We start from the raw sequence: 17,196 nt of genomic DNA on the forward strand, positions 1-17,196 counted from the left end.
ATGATTTTATAGTCAGAATCAGACAGTTCTGCTTGGTTTTGGAAAAGAGTTCTAAATTGCAAAATTGTGGAGTTCTCAAGATGACTGAAGATTATTACACAGGAAATAGGGAGACCAGAGCAAAAAGGAAGTACACACTGTTTACTTTTAGAGGGAATTTTGGTCAAACCACAGTCTACAGAGTCCTTTGCTTGGTTTTGCCACATGCAATAACATCTATTCCAGTTACAGATAGAAAACACTGGTCACAAAGAATTTGTTGAGGGTTTATTACCAAACCTACCTCTAGGAATAATGAAAGATTCTAAAGTAGCATTTCCTCGTTTACAAATATAGCCAAGTTTCTTATCACATTCCCAGTTCTCCCACTTAGCACCTTTGCCAGGATTCAATGCACCACAGATTTTTCCAGGTTCTGGAGAAGGATGGCCTTAAAAAAAGAAAAAAAAACAAACAAAACAAAAAAATACCACCACAATTCTCATCAACAACAGAGTATAAGCACAACATGGTTATCCTCCCAACTCTCACATTCCCTTCTGGTCCGTAATTCAACCATAAATTGCATTAAAACATAGACAACTGTGGTACATGACAGTCCTTTAACCTGAAGGGGGAAGTTCATTCCCTTAAGAGAAAATTTTTCCACAGTAGTCATAAGTTGCAAATTCATAATTTAACAGCCCCTTAGATGTTCAAAGTCCTGGTAGAAGGTGTTACAGTGTATGTGTTTATTTTCTTTGGGATTTTTCCTTTTCTAAATAGAGAATGTCTAAGTTCCAGAGGACAGTCTTCAGGTAAAAAAAAACCTGTTCCATAAGCTAGTCAAGTTCTGTACTCAGTATAAGAAAAATAATAAGTAATAATTTTGCAGATGTGAACTTCATTTGTCTAAACAACATGACAATATCAGGATATTGATATATTTTTGTTATAGTTGGTTAGCATTAATACTAACAAAAACACCTAGAAGAAAAGTAGAAGCTGTAGAACAGAATAAATTTCAGCAATAAACCAGGTGAACTTTTCAAGATCTGACATACTGTTATTAAACTTAGCATGTTTTTTCTTTAATTTCTGACCATACACCACTATGCTGCATAACAAGCATTGGTGCTACACAGAATAATCAAAACAGAACAATATTTTTAGAGTTCAAGATTGTTCACTGAAATTTTCTTATATCATTATGATTTCATTACTTTAGATTAAATACAGTCTTATATTTGCAGTCATGCTCTATTTTCTTCCCATAGGAGAAATATATATGCTTACTTCAAAAATACAATTTTAATTGTTTTATTGCACAAAGAAGTACAGCTATTGGCAGCTAGATCCCCAAAATCTCTAAGCAAAATTAGCTTTGTTTAAACACTGATTTTGTTTGTTTTAAACAATTAGCTTTGTTTAAAAACTGATAACAGTTCAATTTTTTTTCTATTACTTTAGGGCTAGTGTGATGGAAAAATAGGAAGTTTCCACAAATTCTTTTAAAATTTGTTAGTAAAAAAGCAGCTAGTTCTTCAGCGTTCAGTGTAATGGGGATGAGACAGAGAGGCAGAGCCAACATAAAGTCATGAAGGAGGTAGCACAAATATAAGATGTGTTATATGGACATAAGAGTAGAGTATTACCTTTGAATGAAATTAAGGACTGTAAGGAGTTAAGGATAAATGGAGTCCATTTCTGTTACATAAAACCCCATCTTAACTATTTAATTCTTTACAGTGCAGCTGAGAGTTTTCTGCAGTTTTAACAACCATGAACAGCTCCTCTTGCTGCTTTGGCTCCATCTCACAACTGTTTCCCCCAGTGCTCCTTACATGCAGGTTCTCATCAGTGCACTCAGACTACAGACCTGTAAATACCTCCACAGCAACTTGCAGTTCATCTGTTTGCCTGTGTGCTCACCCCACTGGAGAGCTATTTATAAAGTAGTTCAATTCTCTCTTCAGAGCTTGCCTACTCACAAAGTTTGTCCACCTAAAATGTGCTTTTGGCCTTACCTACCCAAGGAAGGCCCTGGGTGATACACTGGAGCATGCACTTTTAGTTACTAATGATTAAATGCTCAGTGAAGATAAAGAGCATTTACACTGCAGAACTTCAGACACCTACTTTAAATTAGTCTCCAAAAGCTCCCTGAACAGCCAGTGCAAAGGAACAAGGCAAGGGTCCTGCAAAAAACCACTATTACATAGGCACTCTGAATAGTCAACCAGAGATGCAGCCCTTCACCATGTGCACAGATTGCACAGAAACTTTCTAATGATGGCACCAGAGTTCAACACTGCAGCCACAGCTGTGGAGTAGCTGGGCTTCTGTCAAAGAAGTCTAGCCTCAAATGTTCAGCTTGATATGTGTTACTTTTGAGGGTAGGTTAATCCCAAATGAAAACGAAAAGCTGTTCTTGAAGCAAATTAAAAAAAAAAAATTGAACAAAAGAACAAAAACAAATTGGAGAGGAATTTGAAGAAAAGGGGAAAACAAACAAACAAACAAACAGAAAACCCCACCACTGATCATTCTAATCTCACAAATGAAGACTTCTACAGCACTTGATTTCTTCCACATTCAAAAATAAAATAAATTAGGAAGATAAGCAAATGAAGTGTCAACAAATTACTTAAAACTTTCCTATGGGTTTTGAGCCTACCATTTCCATTATGAATAATAAATTAAGCCTGGGCCATATCCCTAGCATAAGGGCCATTACTCACAGTGTTCAAATCACAATCACAATCTTTGAGCATCAAAACAAGTTCAATAATAGCAGGAGAATAGAATGCTAGAAAGCATACTTGTTACACAATGACCAAATTTTTGCCTTTTGAACTGAGTAGCAAAGCATACAATCTTACCTGGAACCCAGTTTAAGTACCGAAAAGGAGCCCCACCAACCCATTGCCATCCACTGTTGAAATTCAAACTGTTGAGGCCAAACCAGAGAGCTGAACTCAGTGTGCGAGTCAGACCTGGGTAACAGAGACAGAGAGAGACATTGCAAGTCCACAGCAAGAGAAAACACTCCTCAAAACTTGAGAGCTGAATTCTTGTTAAGCCTTCTCTTTTTCCCTAGTACAAGTTTTAACAATTTTTAACATTCTAGTTAAGGTGGTTATGCTAAACCTGATAAAAAAGTCATCCTACATTGGTCAGTTTAGTTTTAGAGTTTTGACATATTTAGGTTTGGAGAATTTTATTACAACAGAAAACAAAATGACTCTGCTACCATTGATAAAAAAAACATGAAACTTGTTTTTTTTTGGAACTATAAAATATTAAATGGATAAAGTTGCAGAAAAGATCACAAAACCAAAAATCAGTTTTCTAAAATGAAAGACATAGTTTCCCAGTGTGTATTTTCTCTTCCATAAAATTAACAAGTATGAGTTTCACAGTGTAAAAACCTATTCTCATTTATCAAAATACATTAAAACGCAATCATTGCAAACACCACCTTTTCAACAGCACTTTTTCAGACTAATCTGGTTTCAGTTCTTTAGCCAATGTTAAGTCAGTTAGCCAATGTTAAGCTTTCAAAAAAAAAAAAAAACAGCTCACATTTATTCCTCTAGCTCTGAAAAGCACTTAGAAATATCTTGCTTATGTATGGCCCTGCTGAGCATTATACATAGTCTGCTATAATCAATTATCTATCTCTGCCCTCAGTATAAGGCTTGGAAGAGCAGCTGGATGCATGCTGATTTTTTAAATTTAAGTGTGTTTCTGCATATTTCACAGAAAATCATTGTGCAATATGTATCATTTGTTTCTGCTTCTACTGATGGCATCCTTCCAAGATGTTGCAGTTTGTAGCTGCCTTTGACACCACAATGATGGGTAGCACTTGAAGCATGGCAAACTTAAAAGGAGAGGTAGTTGACTGGAAAGAATTGGAATTTCAGACCTGGTTTTGCATCAACACATTAACATGCTCTATTACTTCTTATGGAAAAACAGTTTGTAGTTAGGAGAAACTGAGAACTGAGCATGACAGGAAATCCTAGTACTGCCAGGACAGTTGTATAATGAAAAACTGATATTCACATACATTTAGCAGCCATATCTATCAATTTGCTATTAAAACATATCAACTAATAACTACCTTCTGTGCCAGCACCAGTTTGCTCCCTTGAGCACTAATTTCAAGAGCAATTTTCTCACAATCATTTGAAAACAACCCATGTTTTGACCAAATTTTTAAATTGAAAATGGAAGTTTAGACAGAACAAATTGTTCATAGCTTAAAAAATACATTTCTCATTCCTCTAAAGTGGAGAAATATGAATTTGATTGAAGGACTTCTAGATGGATAAGGAATTGGCTGGATGGCTCATCTAAAGAGCTACAGTCAATGGCTTAGAATCCAAATGGAAACCAGTAACAAGTGGAGTCCCTCTAGGGTCTGGATTGGGACCAATATTATCAATATCTAGGTCACTCACATAGCAGTGGGACTGGGTGCCCCCTGAGCAAGTTTGCAGATGACACCCAGCTGAGAGGTGTGTTTGGCTCATGGAGGGAAGCAATGGCAACCAGAGGCCTCTGACAGGCTGGAGGAGTGGGCCTGTGGCAGCCACGTGAAATTCAACAAGGCCAAGCACCAGGTCCTGTCCCTGGGTCATGGAAATTCACAATATCAACATGGACTAGGGGATGAATGGATTGTGAGCAGAGAAGGACTTCATGGATGAAAAGCTGGACATGACCTGGCCATGTGCACTCACAGCCCAGAAAGCCAAACTTGTCCTGGGCTGCCTCCAAAGCAGCATGGGCAGCAGGGCAAGGGAAAGGATTCTGACCCTCACCCTTCTCTGGGGGATCCACTCGGAGTGCTGTGTTCAACTGTGGGGTCCCCAGTACAAGAAAGGCATGGAGCAACTCCAGAGGAGGCAGGAAGATTCATCAGAGGGCTGAAACATCCCTCCTGTGAAGAATGGCTCAGAGAGCTGGGGTTGTTTAGCCTGCAGAGGAGAAGGCTCTGGGGAGACTGTGTCACGGCTTTTCAATAAATTCAAAGGACTTTTAGTAAATTTGGAGGAAGACTTTTTACTAGGGCTTGTAGTGACAGGTGAAGGGTTAATAGTTTAAAAATGAAAGAGGGCAGATTTAGATTGGATATAATGAAGGCATTTTTTACAATGTTGATGGAACAGGTTGCCCTGAGAAATTGTTGATCCTCATCATTGAAAATGTTCAAGGTAAGGTTAGATGGGACTTTGAGCAATGCAGTCAAATCCATGTCCTATACCATGGCAGAGAGGTTGGACTAGATGATCTTTAAATGTTCACCTTTCTACCCAAACCATTCTCTAATCCTCTTATTCTACAAATTTAGAGAGTACAACATATAGGTTATGGTATAGAATATTTTATCTTTCAACTGATGTACCATATTCAAAATATTTTCTAATCTATTTAATAAATGAATCAGTGAACTATTTCATGTTTGTACACAGGCTGAGAAGGTAATAAAGAGGACTTTCTCAATGTAGAATGTAAATATATTCAAAAAATTTAAGAATTTTCTCATAGGAGAAGTGTGGAAACGCCTTCCAAAAAACATTGAAAGAGATTGAAACAAAAAAAGAATATTTATAAGTCCTTTTGTTTATTCGTTGTTTCTCTTTTCATATTTTAGGATATACTGAAGATGTAATGGCTTTACTGAAATAGGCGAAGCTGCTGACTAATACACACTACAAGAAGAATGCAAAAAGGATGTAATCTTGATATCTGCATATTCAGTTTACAAACTGCTTTGCATTTTTCTGCTTTCCAAAATCCATTCTTTATTGCCTATGTTACTTAATTGAAGTATTTTTTATGTCACTATTAGCTTATGGCAATATTTAATCATGATAAAATAAATATTATCTGTCCTATATTTCCAGATGAATCATTCAATGTAACAATTTCAATTTACTAATTACCAGAATTGAAAAAATATAATCTTCAAGATGGAACATGCCATATTAGTGTCACTGTTGCAATAATACACTTTTTTAAGGAAATTATGGATAATATTAACCTACCTGTAAGGTATGTTTGTTCATGTAACTCTGTGATGCTTAATAGCTCTGCCTTCTGCTGCTGACAGCTTTTTCTTGCCTGATGCCACTTCAGAGCTGTCTCAGAGTTTATCTGGTACTGGACATTTGTTAAAGGGTCTGTGTTCCACAAATCATTACTAGTAACTACAGGGAGAGACAAAAATGCTGTAACTCATCATAAAGACAGAACCAGATAAAACATACCAAAAAAATTGCATAGCAAAAGACAAAAAATGCCCGAACACTGCTATAGACAAATGGTTTGAAAGGAATCCTGAGGTTCTCTAAGGTAATAGTAGATCCAGGACAGCAGACAGGGTATGAAACAAGGTCACTGTTTTCTCTGGTACAAAAGAATCTGCTGTTTAAGTGGATAAAAACATGCCATAAAAGAGTTGATTTGTGAATGTGGAGAAAAAGACTAAAAATTTTCAGGCTGATGCTACCTAAGGTATATATAAAGCTGACCTTATTTTCTGAGATAAACACCAAATTTTTTACTAATTTGGGTCACTATGTAAAGTGGCTATGGATTTTCTTACTGTGATTGTGGTAATCAGACCCAAGTGCTGAATGCAAAGCTGACATCATCAGTATCCATCTCACATTCCCCTGCAATTCCTCATTCCTTAAGCATGTGTCTGACATGGCATGAATTTCTCCTCTGCCACATAGCCTGACTGAACTCCTTGAATACCTGAATTGGCACTTTCAGGCAATGCCAGTGAAAGCACCACCCAAAAGGACCCAACAGTAGAAGCTGCCCCAGAAGGTACCACACTCTTTACACTGCTGCAGTCTCTCCTGCCTCATCTCAATTGTTTCTCCACAAACAAGAAATAGAAAACAGTGTGATCTTGATCTGCCAAAAATGGAACCTACGTGAGGTCCCAGCACTGAGCGAAATATCACATAAAGGGAATAAAGTTGCATGACTAAAGCAGAACACAGCAGAGATCAGTGCATGTCTGCCAACAAGGAAAAAAACCTGAATTCCTGAAGCCTTTATCAGCTTCTCAAGCTGCAATCTGAAAAACTGAGAGAAAGAGGTCTCATCTAAATTCAGAATGCTCAGAATACTTCAGTCTGCAAACAGAGGGAAACGGGACAATAAACAAAACTCAAAACAAAGCATGATACATGTTAAATACCAGGAGGTCACTTAACCAGTTCCACTTTTTCCTGTATTAAATCTGATTGCCTATAGGTAATATAAAGTGCTTCTTTTCACATTATTTTTAAAATAAATAAAATATAACCTACTGTAATAATGACATTTCAGTAAAAATGATAACTTTCATGTGATTATCATTATCCGCAAATCAACTTCTGTCCAAAATATTTTATAACTATCAGAATCAAAACTTTTTTGCTACTCTAAAAGACCATAAATCCCTGTGCACAAGCCTGGGATAAAATTAATATTGCAAAAATAGTAAAATCTATAATTCAGTAAAGAAAACTGGCTCTGATTTGATAGTAAGGGGTTTATAAATCTTGTGTAATTATTACAGAGAAGAGGTAAACAAGTCTTGGGCATTCATCCAACCTTCCATCTCAGTTCCCCTGTCTCATAATTTATAGCTGACTTCCATATGGTGCTCTCTTGTAGAATTTTGGCCTTTCATAAAAATCAAACTCATTTCTAAGTCTTGGAAAATTTGCTTTTAAGATGCCTGAGTTTTAGGAGTTCAAATGCAGGATTGCAGAGCAGGATTTTGGAAAATCTGCTATTGTTTAAAGCCTATATGCTATTGTTTAAAGCTTAGTTCCCCAGAGAAACAAAAAGATGAAATGCTTTCCTGGAATAATATATTTTAGCACCTAAGCTAAATTAATGTTAAATCACACCTGTCCTCAGGACATAAGTAGAAAATTAATAAAAATCTGAACTCTATCCCTACACAGATTAATTCAGCATGCATTTATTTTCTGCAGGTTTTGTTTCTGTCCTAGTCACCTGCATTTTTATGCATTGCTTAATGCATAAAAAACCCTTCAGAAGGGTTTTTTCCTTCATCTGTCAAGAGAGGCCTCAATGGACTTTTTCCCACTGGAATGGATCCATAGGTACATGTTGAGTCACTGTCCTGATGGTCTTACACTGTGCAACTTGTTTTCTTCCAAGACCTTCTTTCAAGAGCAGCATACAGTTCAAAAAGACATGGTGTAACCTATAAAGAAGCAGCATTTCCTGGGCTACTAAAAATTGTTTGCTCTGTTTCTGCTCAGTTCCTTTACTTGGGGTTAAACTTCTGCTGTTACTGTCTCAGCATCTCTTTCTAAATCACCAAATAAAGGGTCATAATCACAATTATGGCACCTCCACTGATAAAATTTCTCCACCTCTATTGATTTTAATAACTGTCGCAGGTGCAGCCTCATGCCCTGTTCATTTTGGAGAACATCTGAGGTGGTTTTGGTCACAATGAGAAGTGACTGGGTCAGCCACAGACATTTCACTTAAGGCCCTGGCCCCAGTATGAGCAGCTGCAAGAGTTTGCATCACATATTTTCATGTTTGCACCCTTGGTCTGTTTAAGAAGACAGTTTAGGAAACAACACTTTATTCTTAGTAAATAAACTTTAACACACACACAAACTTAAACATCCTATTTTCAAAGGTGTTGCTGAAGTTTATTAACTTATCACACTCTCACATCTCATTCATTTCTCTTTCATAGGGATGACTAAAACTTCTACTGCTATGGGCTGTCTCTCACTAAAATATATGACCCAAACCTGAATATTTTATAGCTAGTACTGAAGAATCAGGAAGGAAACATGCAGGCAGTCAGCATAAAACAGCTTTTTCCAAAAACAATCACTGCCATCTGAATGGATTTCCTTGAATTATGCCAAAGAATTAAAAAAAATTTTAATGATGCCTCCTATTTCTTGTACTCAAATAATATTAAACAGGGAGTATTCTTAAGCCAGCTTTGCATGTGCTTTATTAATGGGATTGCTATTCCCGGCATGTTTTTATTGTCCTGAAAATGATACTGGCATAGAAGAAAAAAAAAAAAAAGTGCAGCTTTTATTTTCTGAAATACTGAATGCAACATTCATGGAAATCAGGAAAGGACACCAGTATTTTGTCATCAAACCAGTAAGATCAACCCAAACAGTTTTCTTCACATCAAAGGAAAGGCATATTTTTCTTCTTATCTCTGCTTGCAGTCAGCTGGAGCTTTACAGCAAAACACAATAATAAAGAAGAAAGGAGGGGAAAGTGCTACCCTTCTCAGCATGACAGAAGAAACAGCTTGCAGACAAAATGTTTACTACATATTTTACAGAGGTCCAGAGAAAATTCATTAGAATTTAAAAGAATTCAAATACATGCAGGCATAAATTACTCCCATTTCCTTAAAGAAGAATCAACATTTCTAAATAAAGTTCTGCATTTTGATAATACTGCAATTTAAACATCAAGTATATGCAAACCAAGGAATTTAGAATAAAAATACTTCTAATTGAGTTAAAAGACAGAACTAAAATATAGTACACATATTTGGGAAGCACTGGGATGTACTAAAGAGTTCATGAAAGTTCCTTCATGTCTAAAAGGCAACTCATTCCCCAAAGTAAATTTAATTTTCAATGAAACTGTATTCCAGCTTTCAGTTCCACTTCATAGATTTCTACTTTTTGACCTTTTATATATGCCACTTATTCTAATGTAAGCATCTAATTTACTTTCTATTTAAGTAAATGGTGTACATAGAGATTCCAGAATACGATTAAAATACTTTCACCCAAAAATAATTGGGCAATGTTTTTTATGATGGGTCCTATGTTTGGATATTTATGTTGCTTTTAAATGGAAAGCAGGCAAAACAGAGACATTTCAAACTATAAAGCAGACGTTATGGACATATTTCCAGGCAGCTGAGTAAGAGCACAGCAGAACTGTGAATGTAAAAATCTTACATTTCATTGGGCAAAATCCATACTTCCTGTCAACATCATAGTCTGAGGTGGTTCCACACCAGAACCAGCCATCTGATCTGCCAGCATCTGTGCAGTCAGCATACCATTTACCACCAAACTTAAAAGGAAACACGCAAGGGGCTCCATTGTCATTTCCTTTCACTGTGTAGGTATCTAAGGAGACACAACAATTCAAAAATGCATAAAAATTAATAAGCATGAGATATATAGGAGTTCGTCTTTACGATCCTATTAAAAATATTATAGCAAGGAAAGCTTGCTAGCTTAGTATACAGCTGTACTAGAACTGGAACATTGCTCATTTTACTCCAGGGCAAAGCTGATACCCATGTTCATAGTGAGACAAATTTTTGTTGCTAAGGGAGACAACAGACCACAACTGAGCTAAGACAAGTACAGTCCCATGCTAAATTTCCCATGCATAACAATCAAAAGTACAAAACACACACACTCATGCCATTTTTTAAAGTGCAAAAGACTGTTGAATGTTCTGTCAGTAACCCAGCCAACTGCTGATCATTTTGGACCTGGAAGAGCATGTCCACGTAAACTTGAAAGATATATGCCATAGAGTGACTCCAATATATTATGCCCAAACAAATTTTATATTTGCATGTAAAAACACTTTTTGTTTTATCAGAAACCTGACTCAATGGAACTTATGAGAGTAACTAAAGCAGCTTTCTGTGTGTGCATATATAATGTACATTCATTGATGGAAGGACATACAGGGGAACTGGACCTGACAAGGATTTCTGGAAAGGTTACATATCAGGGTCACTGTCTCACAGAGCTGCTAGAAAACAGAGGAGGAAGGAAAAGCAGGACATTATTACATCTCCCCCCTGCCTTCTTTCACATAATTTGCTTTGCTAGGGTTCTTCTATTCTGGCTTCTGGCCAAGGACTAGTACTGTAATCAGTCATAGTGTAAACCACAGAAACTGCATCCATACCTCCCTCTGTGACCATTTCTGTTTATCAAAAAATACTAAATGGGAAGTCAAATATATTTTCAGATACTTATCATGAATATATATATGGAGATGAATATATATAGAGAGAGATGCATTATACATAACTTTTTCAAATTTAACTATTTAAAATATCTTATTCAAATTTAACAATTTAAAATATCTCATTTCTTTGTCTAACATTTTAGCACCAACTCTGAGACTCCCTTCAAACACCTAGGAAGACATCTGCAATACACTGGAAATTAACATATCAAGAGTGAAATATCTTACTGCCAGTTAATATTTACATCCTAAGGAAAAAAAAATAACCAACAGACTAAACACTTACACTGTGTCTTTCTGTACACATGTAGTAAATAGTAAAAGTTATCATCAACTCCTGTGTAATAGTTGTACACGTGTTTTGAATAACCATAGAATTTTTTGTTCTCTCCAAAGGAATCACTACCATGCATGGTTAATCATCTATCAGCACTTTGACTAATTTATAAAAAACCAAACTGAAGTACTCAAAAAACGAAAGGCACACCCACTCAAGTATTGTTTATTTCACCTGAATTCACACTCACTGATCATTAATAAGATTAAGAAAATTCTTCTACACATAAAAATGTTTTAATTATCTGCACATAAAAACGAGTTTGAAATACAGAAATTAATTTACAGAACTTTACCTTCATAGCCTCGAGAACACAGATCGTCTGTGGTTCCGTAGACTTTCCACCTACTCCATAAACCAGATCCCTTGTACAGCATAATATTCCTTTCCTTCTTGTTTCCATAGTTGAAAAACAAATCTTCCCCTTGGATTGCAAAGAGAGTCTCATTTCTGCATTCCCATCGCTGAAGTTCACTAGCCTTGTCACAAGGGTACAGAGTGATGGGAACCCAGTCTTTCTTCGAAGGCACTCCCAAGCACAATTTGAATGCTATGCTCATAAGCTGGTGATCTGAGACCCACCTGAATTGTTGTGCCTCATTTTCTTGAACACAAGGGGCAGTAGTCACTGAATTAGAACTTTGAGCCAGTACACAGCGCTTGTGATCTTCATTATATATTAAGAAGATGCTAGTATCTGTAAAAAAAACAAGCACTGGAATGATTTGGTTTGAAATAATCTTACCTGCTATCTAAATGAAATATGAATCTGGACACTCCTCTTGATGTGCAAATCTCATTATCTGTTCAGCAAAAGAAGGTGTGGACTACACTTTCACCTGTTGAAGTGGCTGTATGGTGCAACTAGCTCAGATGTGAGGACATTTCAACTGGTTTGTGGCAGTGAAAGCATCTACACACAAAAGCACAAGGCAGCAGAGGTGTAGACCTAGTGTCTCCTGTAGGTTTAAAGCTTGGGTTAAAGTGAAGAGAGAAACACACTCATGGTGTTAATCCAAGCTGCACCCGTGGGAATTACTGAAATGAGGGAGCATGGACACTGTAGAGAGCAGATCCTGACACTGAACTCTCCAGCAGCACTGGCTCCCAGGCCTGGGGAGATGACAACAGTCCCTAAGTTCTTCAGGCACCATTTCCTCACAGTGGGGAGCTCTGGTCTCAAAAGCCCTGCTAAAATCTTTAAGTTATTAACTGAGGAGAAGGATATGTTTTTAAGCTTTATACTCAAGCTTCTTATAGAACAAATTTATTTTTCAATTCAGTCATCAGTGACTTCTTTCTTGCATCTCTCCATTATGACTGAAATACCAACAGCAGTGGGATTTGCCATCACCAGTTATGCCTCTTCATGACTTATGAAAATATGCAAAGCTCTTCATAGCTTCCCAGGTTATTTCTCCCTCTCAGTAAACAGTGCTTCACAGCATGCATTTTCACATCTTCAAGGTTGGTTTCAAAACTGTAGCCACTTGAAAAGTTTTAGCATCTTTTGCACATGGATGTGCTATGAGTGTAACATTTCTGAGCCAGTCTTGCTGAAAGACTGAAAATTTCCCCTCTCTGATTCACCTGAGATACCTTTTGGCACAGGAACTTTATCATGCTCTTTCATGGAAGGTAACAGGTTGTATAACATTTTAAAGCTGTATTTTACCTGGCTATGAGATAGGAAGGAGAAATATTAATTTATATGGGATGGAAACTGATTAAAACACTATTTATTTGAGTGTATGATTACCAAACTTATCAAATTCTATAATGGAGAAATAGTTAAGGGGAAAACAGGTTAACCACAAAAGTCTTCCTTCCTCTGCTGAGGCTCTAATGTGGAAATGATCATTCTGCAGAAGAACAATCTGGGAACAAATAATCTCTCTCTCAGAGAAAGAGCTGACCTAGACGTATCTCATCTATAGTTCAGCTTCCTTCTCTTGTCCTTTGGCTTCCAACTCACTGGGAAGTAATGTAAAACTGATGAGCACTGGAGGCAGAACTTGCTGTCTTTTGCCAATCTGTTTTACTCACAGACAATACAAGGAAATGTATAATTATCACTCCTGATGACAACTTCTTTTTATTCTGCTTTTCTGCTAGCATTTAGCACAATGTTACTGTAAACTGATATATGCAGTGCTTGCAACTCTCCTTTTCCTGAAATCATGTTCAAAGTTTCTGGATAAAAGAGATGTCAAATAATTTCGCATGTGTAGATAACGCTACCTGATTTTTCAAACTGCTAAAATTGTATCTGTGGCCTAAAATAACAGCCCTTATTTTCTGGTTCTTGTGATGTTAAAGAGAAGATGCTATTTCACATGAAAAAAGTATCCCTAAGTCAAAAGCCTGGATCACTGTATCCAAGCATGAGTTTTGGCTTCAAAAATGAAGTTAAAAAGCTAAACAAAGCAGTCCGGCCAGTGGGGATGGAGAGGGGCACAAAACTGAGGCTCTCTACTATTCCAACGGTGCCTTTACAAGGGATTAGAAGTGTGTAAACCCAACCCACCTGCTTATACAAGGGCATATTCCCAATGCAGGCAGTAGTGCATATGCAAGCAGTTAAAAGGCCAGCTCAGCCAAGGAGGCATCGAAAATAAGCTGACACCAAAACAGGAGAATAGAACAAGAGGGAGCAGGATGCTGGAGCAACTGTGGCTGAGGCTGTAATTGCAGGATATCCTTTCCCCCAGTGTTGCTCCTCTCTAATCCATGGCCACCAAGCAGACTTGTAACTTAGTGCTGTATTGCTCAAGTTTGCAGCTTCATTTCTGTTTATTCTGCCATCCTGCTCACCAAAGGGGATTCCCATATAATAGTATCTGTGTGAATAATTAGATTGTCTAGAAGAAACAAACCAGGTATTTGTGCAGCACTTCCTCTGCCCTGCCAAGTCCTCTCTGTAGACACTTGACACAACTCTTGCCAACATGATGAGCTGTATCTGGGAAATGGGCTGAGCAGAACCACACATAGCACCATTAGCTGTGTTTTACTGTTCTGCAGCAACATTTGTTATAGAGCTCTGTGACAGGTGCCGTTCTTCACCACAGATGAACAGTGGGTGGAACACTTTAGGGTCCACCACAGTGTGCTCATGAGTACCACAATGTTAGTACTTTGAATTAAACCTATTCCTAACAGTGAGTCGTATTTTGAAACTTACTCCTGGAAGGAAGGTCTTTAAAATGCATAAGAACCTGCCAGGCTTAGGAAACAACTTCACCACTACCAGTGCACAAGCAGCCATCCAAGGAGATCTAGCATCTTTTCCCTCAAATGTCCCAAGTAGATCCCAAAGAATTTTTCTCACAGACTTTCATTTTTCTTTACTCACCCCACTGTGACTATTTGCCTATCTATCTCTGGCCCCAAGTTGTAGTTAAGAATTGTGCCAAGTACTGCAGAATCTCACCAGACAGTATCATTTCCATGGCAGAGATTTCCAGAATGCCAAACTGATTTCACACTCTGCAGCATTTCCAAGCCTTCACAGATTATGTGAGCGTAAATAAGGCAGTAATTTGAGCAGCCAGTGAAGTGCTACCAGTGTAAAACACTAATGGAGAGCACCAAAAAAACAGACCCAAAGACAGAAGCAAAAGAGGAAAGAGCAAGGAGGCAGATGCAGGTAGGGTGACTGTCTTCCCTACACAGGCTCTTGCCTGCCAGGTGGCCAAAACTGATTGCTGGTGGTTACACAAGGAAAGGTTACAAGGCAGTGCTACAAAGATTTGCATTGCTAGATCTCAACCCAGAGAGCAAAGGATGCTGAAAGGTTTTCAGAAAGTGCAAGTGCAAAACTTTCACTGAAACATAGCTGTGAGCTGGAAATCATGGCAAATCTCAGAGTAAGTGGGTAAAAACTCCAGGTATCACCTTCCAACACAACTTCCCCCTGTTCTCACACCTCTATCCATCCTAGCACCTCAGCTACCCTAACATTCCATGGCCATGAAAGCCATCTGTCAAAACCAGGGCCTGTCCAAGAGGGCTGGAGGACAAGCAGAGCCGCCAGTACCGGGCGCTTCTGCAAACCTCTGCCGTGAGCAGGTTTGTGAGGGAAAGCTGGTGATGGTGTCAAATCAAACAGGGGCTCATTGGAGCGGTGGGGGAAACTGAGGCAGCGCCGGTGACAGCCCTGTTCGGCGTCCCCAGCGCCACGGGCACCCAAAAGGCCGCCCTGCCGGGCAGCTCTGCCCGCCGGGCACCCCTGGGTGCGGGCGAGGAGGGGGTGCCGAGGGGAGGCCGCCTCCATCAGCCGCAGAGAGGCTTTAAATGGTCGTGAGCTTCACCTGCACCCGCGGCTCCTCCGCACGCCCCCCGCCAGCCCCAGAGCAGGTTCGGCTCTGGGTGATCCCTGGTTTTTCGGCTGGCCTCGCCCGCACAGCCCCTGCGGGCACTTACCGAGCAGCGGAGCAGCCCGGGGGAGCAGTCCGAGGAGCAGCAGCAGGAGCGGGGACGGAGCCATGGCCGAGCCCCGGGCTGGGAGCAGAGGGCGTCCCGCGGGCAGCTCCGCCGCGCCTGTGGAGGGCCGCTGGATCAGGGGAAAACTCTGGGCTCCAAATGATAAGGAAATATCCTGTCACATGGGGCGTTTTGAAATAACAGGAATTCGCTGTTCAAACTTTGCTTTCCTAAGCTGATTTTTTTCCCTTAGCGGAGGAAAGAGCCTTCTTCCAGGCATGTGCAGGTGATAAAGCGGCGATAGCTGAGAGAGGCGCTGCTTCTATCGTTGTTGCCGTTGTGCGCGGCGTTTGTTTGTTTTGTTTTGTTTTTATCCCCTTTGCGACTCTGACAGCGTTGCATCTGGGTCAGTGGTTTGTCTTCCAAGAAAATTAGCCAGCCCCGCTCGGAGGGAGGAGGATATCCCTCTCCTTTTCTTCTGGGGTAAGGAAAGGAGAAAGATAAGGGGAAGAAACTCAAGTCTCAAAGAAAAATCCCCTGCTCGAAAGCCCGTGTTGCTGCTCAGAGCGCGGGCTGCAGAAGGAGCACAGACCTACTTCTGGCATCCCGGGATCTGGGCTGCGCCCCCGTGCCCATCACGCCTCCCCCGGGCGCCAGCGGGAGCGGGGCGCGGCTGCCGAGGAGGGGACGAGGGGGTTTAAGGACCCTAAGAGGCATTCTCTGAAGCCCAATAAATGAACTTCAGCAGATTTGTTTGTTTGTTTATTCTACCGACAGTGATGGCACTATCTGCTGTTAACAGAACTCAAATCTTGCTCGTGAATCGGCGCGGGAAAGGCAAAACCTTGCCTCCTAGCTGGGTTCCACAAGCTGAAGCACCTGCCTGGAATTAAATGGTCTTTCTGAAAAGGCGCCTTTAGGGCATAGCCAGCCTTGGTGATTTTACAGCTTCTTGCTGTGCTGGATGCAGAGCAGCATGCTACTTCTTTGAGATCACCATCAATGTACAGTCTGAAGAGTCCCAAACAGATTGAAAACACCATTCCTACTGTTGTTTTACATAGAGAGGCTTTTGTAACATATGGGACTTACTGGATATTTTGATGGGGCATACATGAGGCTCAGGGAGCACCTTGCTGCTCTCTACAGCTCCCTGAAAGAAGGGCTTGGTGAGGCAGGGGTTGGTCTCTCTCCCAGGAGACAAGGAACAGGACAAGAGGAAATGACATAAAATTGCACCAGAGGAGGTTTAGATTGGATATTAGGAAGAATTTATTTGCTGAAATAGTGGTCAAGCACTGCAACAGGCTGCCCAGGGAAATGGTGGAATAACCATCCCTGGAAGTGTTTAAAAATGTGGAGATGTGGTGCTTAGAGGCATGATTTAATGGTGGGCTTGGAAG

At 39.5% G+C, this 17,196-nt stretch overlaps 1 protein-coding gene across 2 annotated transcripts in view; it reads right to left on the bottom strand.

Moving 5' to 3' along the window:
- Positions 1-16,406, bottom strand: part of LOC129130975 (macrophage mannose receptor 1-like) — a 55,729-nt gene extending 39,323 nt beyond the window's left edge. For both annotated transcript variants that reach the window (XM_077174223.1, XM_054649695.2), the window contains exons 1-6: positions 15,794-16,406; positions 11,664-12,065; positions 9,993-10,166; positions 6,039-6,200; positions 2,862-2,975; positions 284-430 (exon numbers count right to left, since the gene is read on the bottom strand). In XM_077174223.1, coding sequence (XP_077030338.1) covers positions 284-430; positions 2,862-2,975; positions 6,039-6,200; positions 9,993-10,166; positions 11,664-12,065; positions 15,794-15,857 — 1,063 coding nt within the window. In that variant the 5' untranslated portion in view covers positions 15,858-16,406. The remainder of the gene's footprint in view (positions 1-283; positions 431-2,861; positions 2,976-6,038; positions 6,201-9,992; positions 10,167-11,663; positions 12,066-15,793) is intronic.
- Between the last annotated feature and the right edge of the window lie 790 nt (positions 16,407-17,196).

This window comes from Agelaius phoeniceus, chromosome 1 (assembly GCF_051311805.1).
Source record: "Agelaius phoeniceus isolate bAgePho1 chromosome 1, bAgePho1.hap1, whole genome shotgun sequence".
Taxonomy (NCBI): domain Eukaryota; kingdom Metazoa; phylum Chordata; class Aves; order Passeriformes; family Icteridae; genus Agelaius; species Agelaius phoeniceus.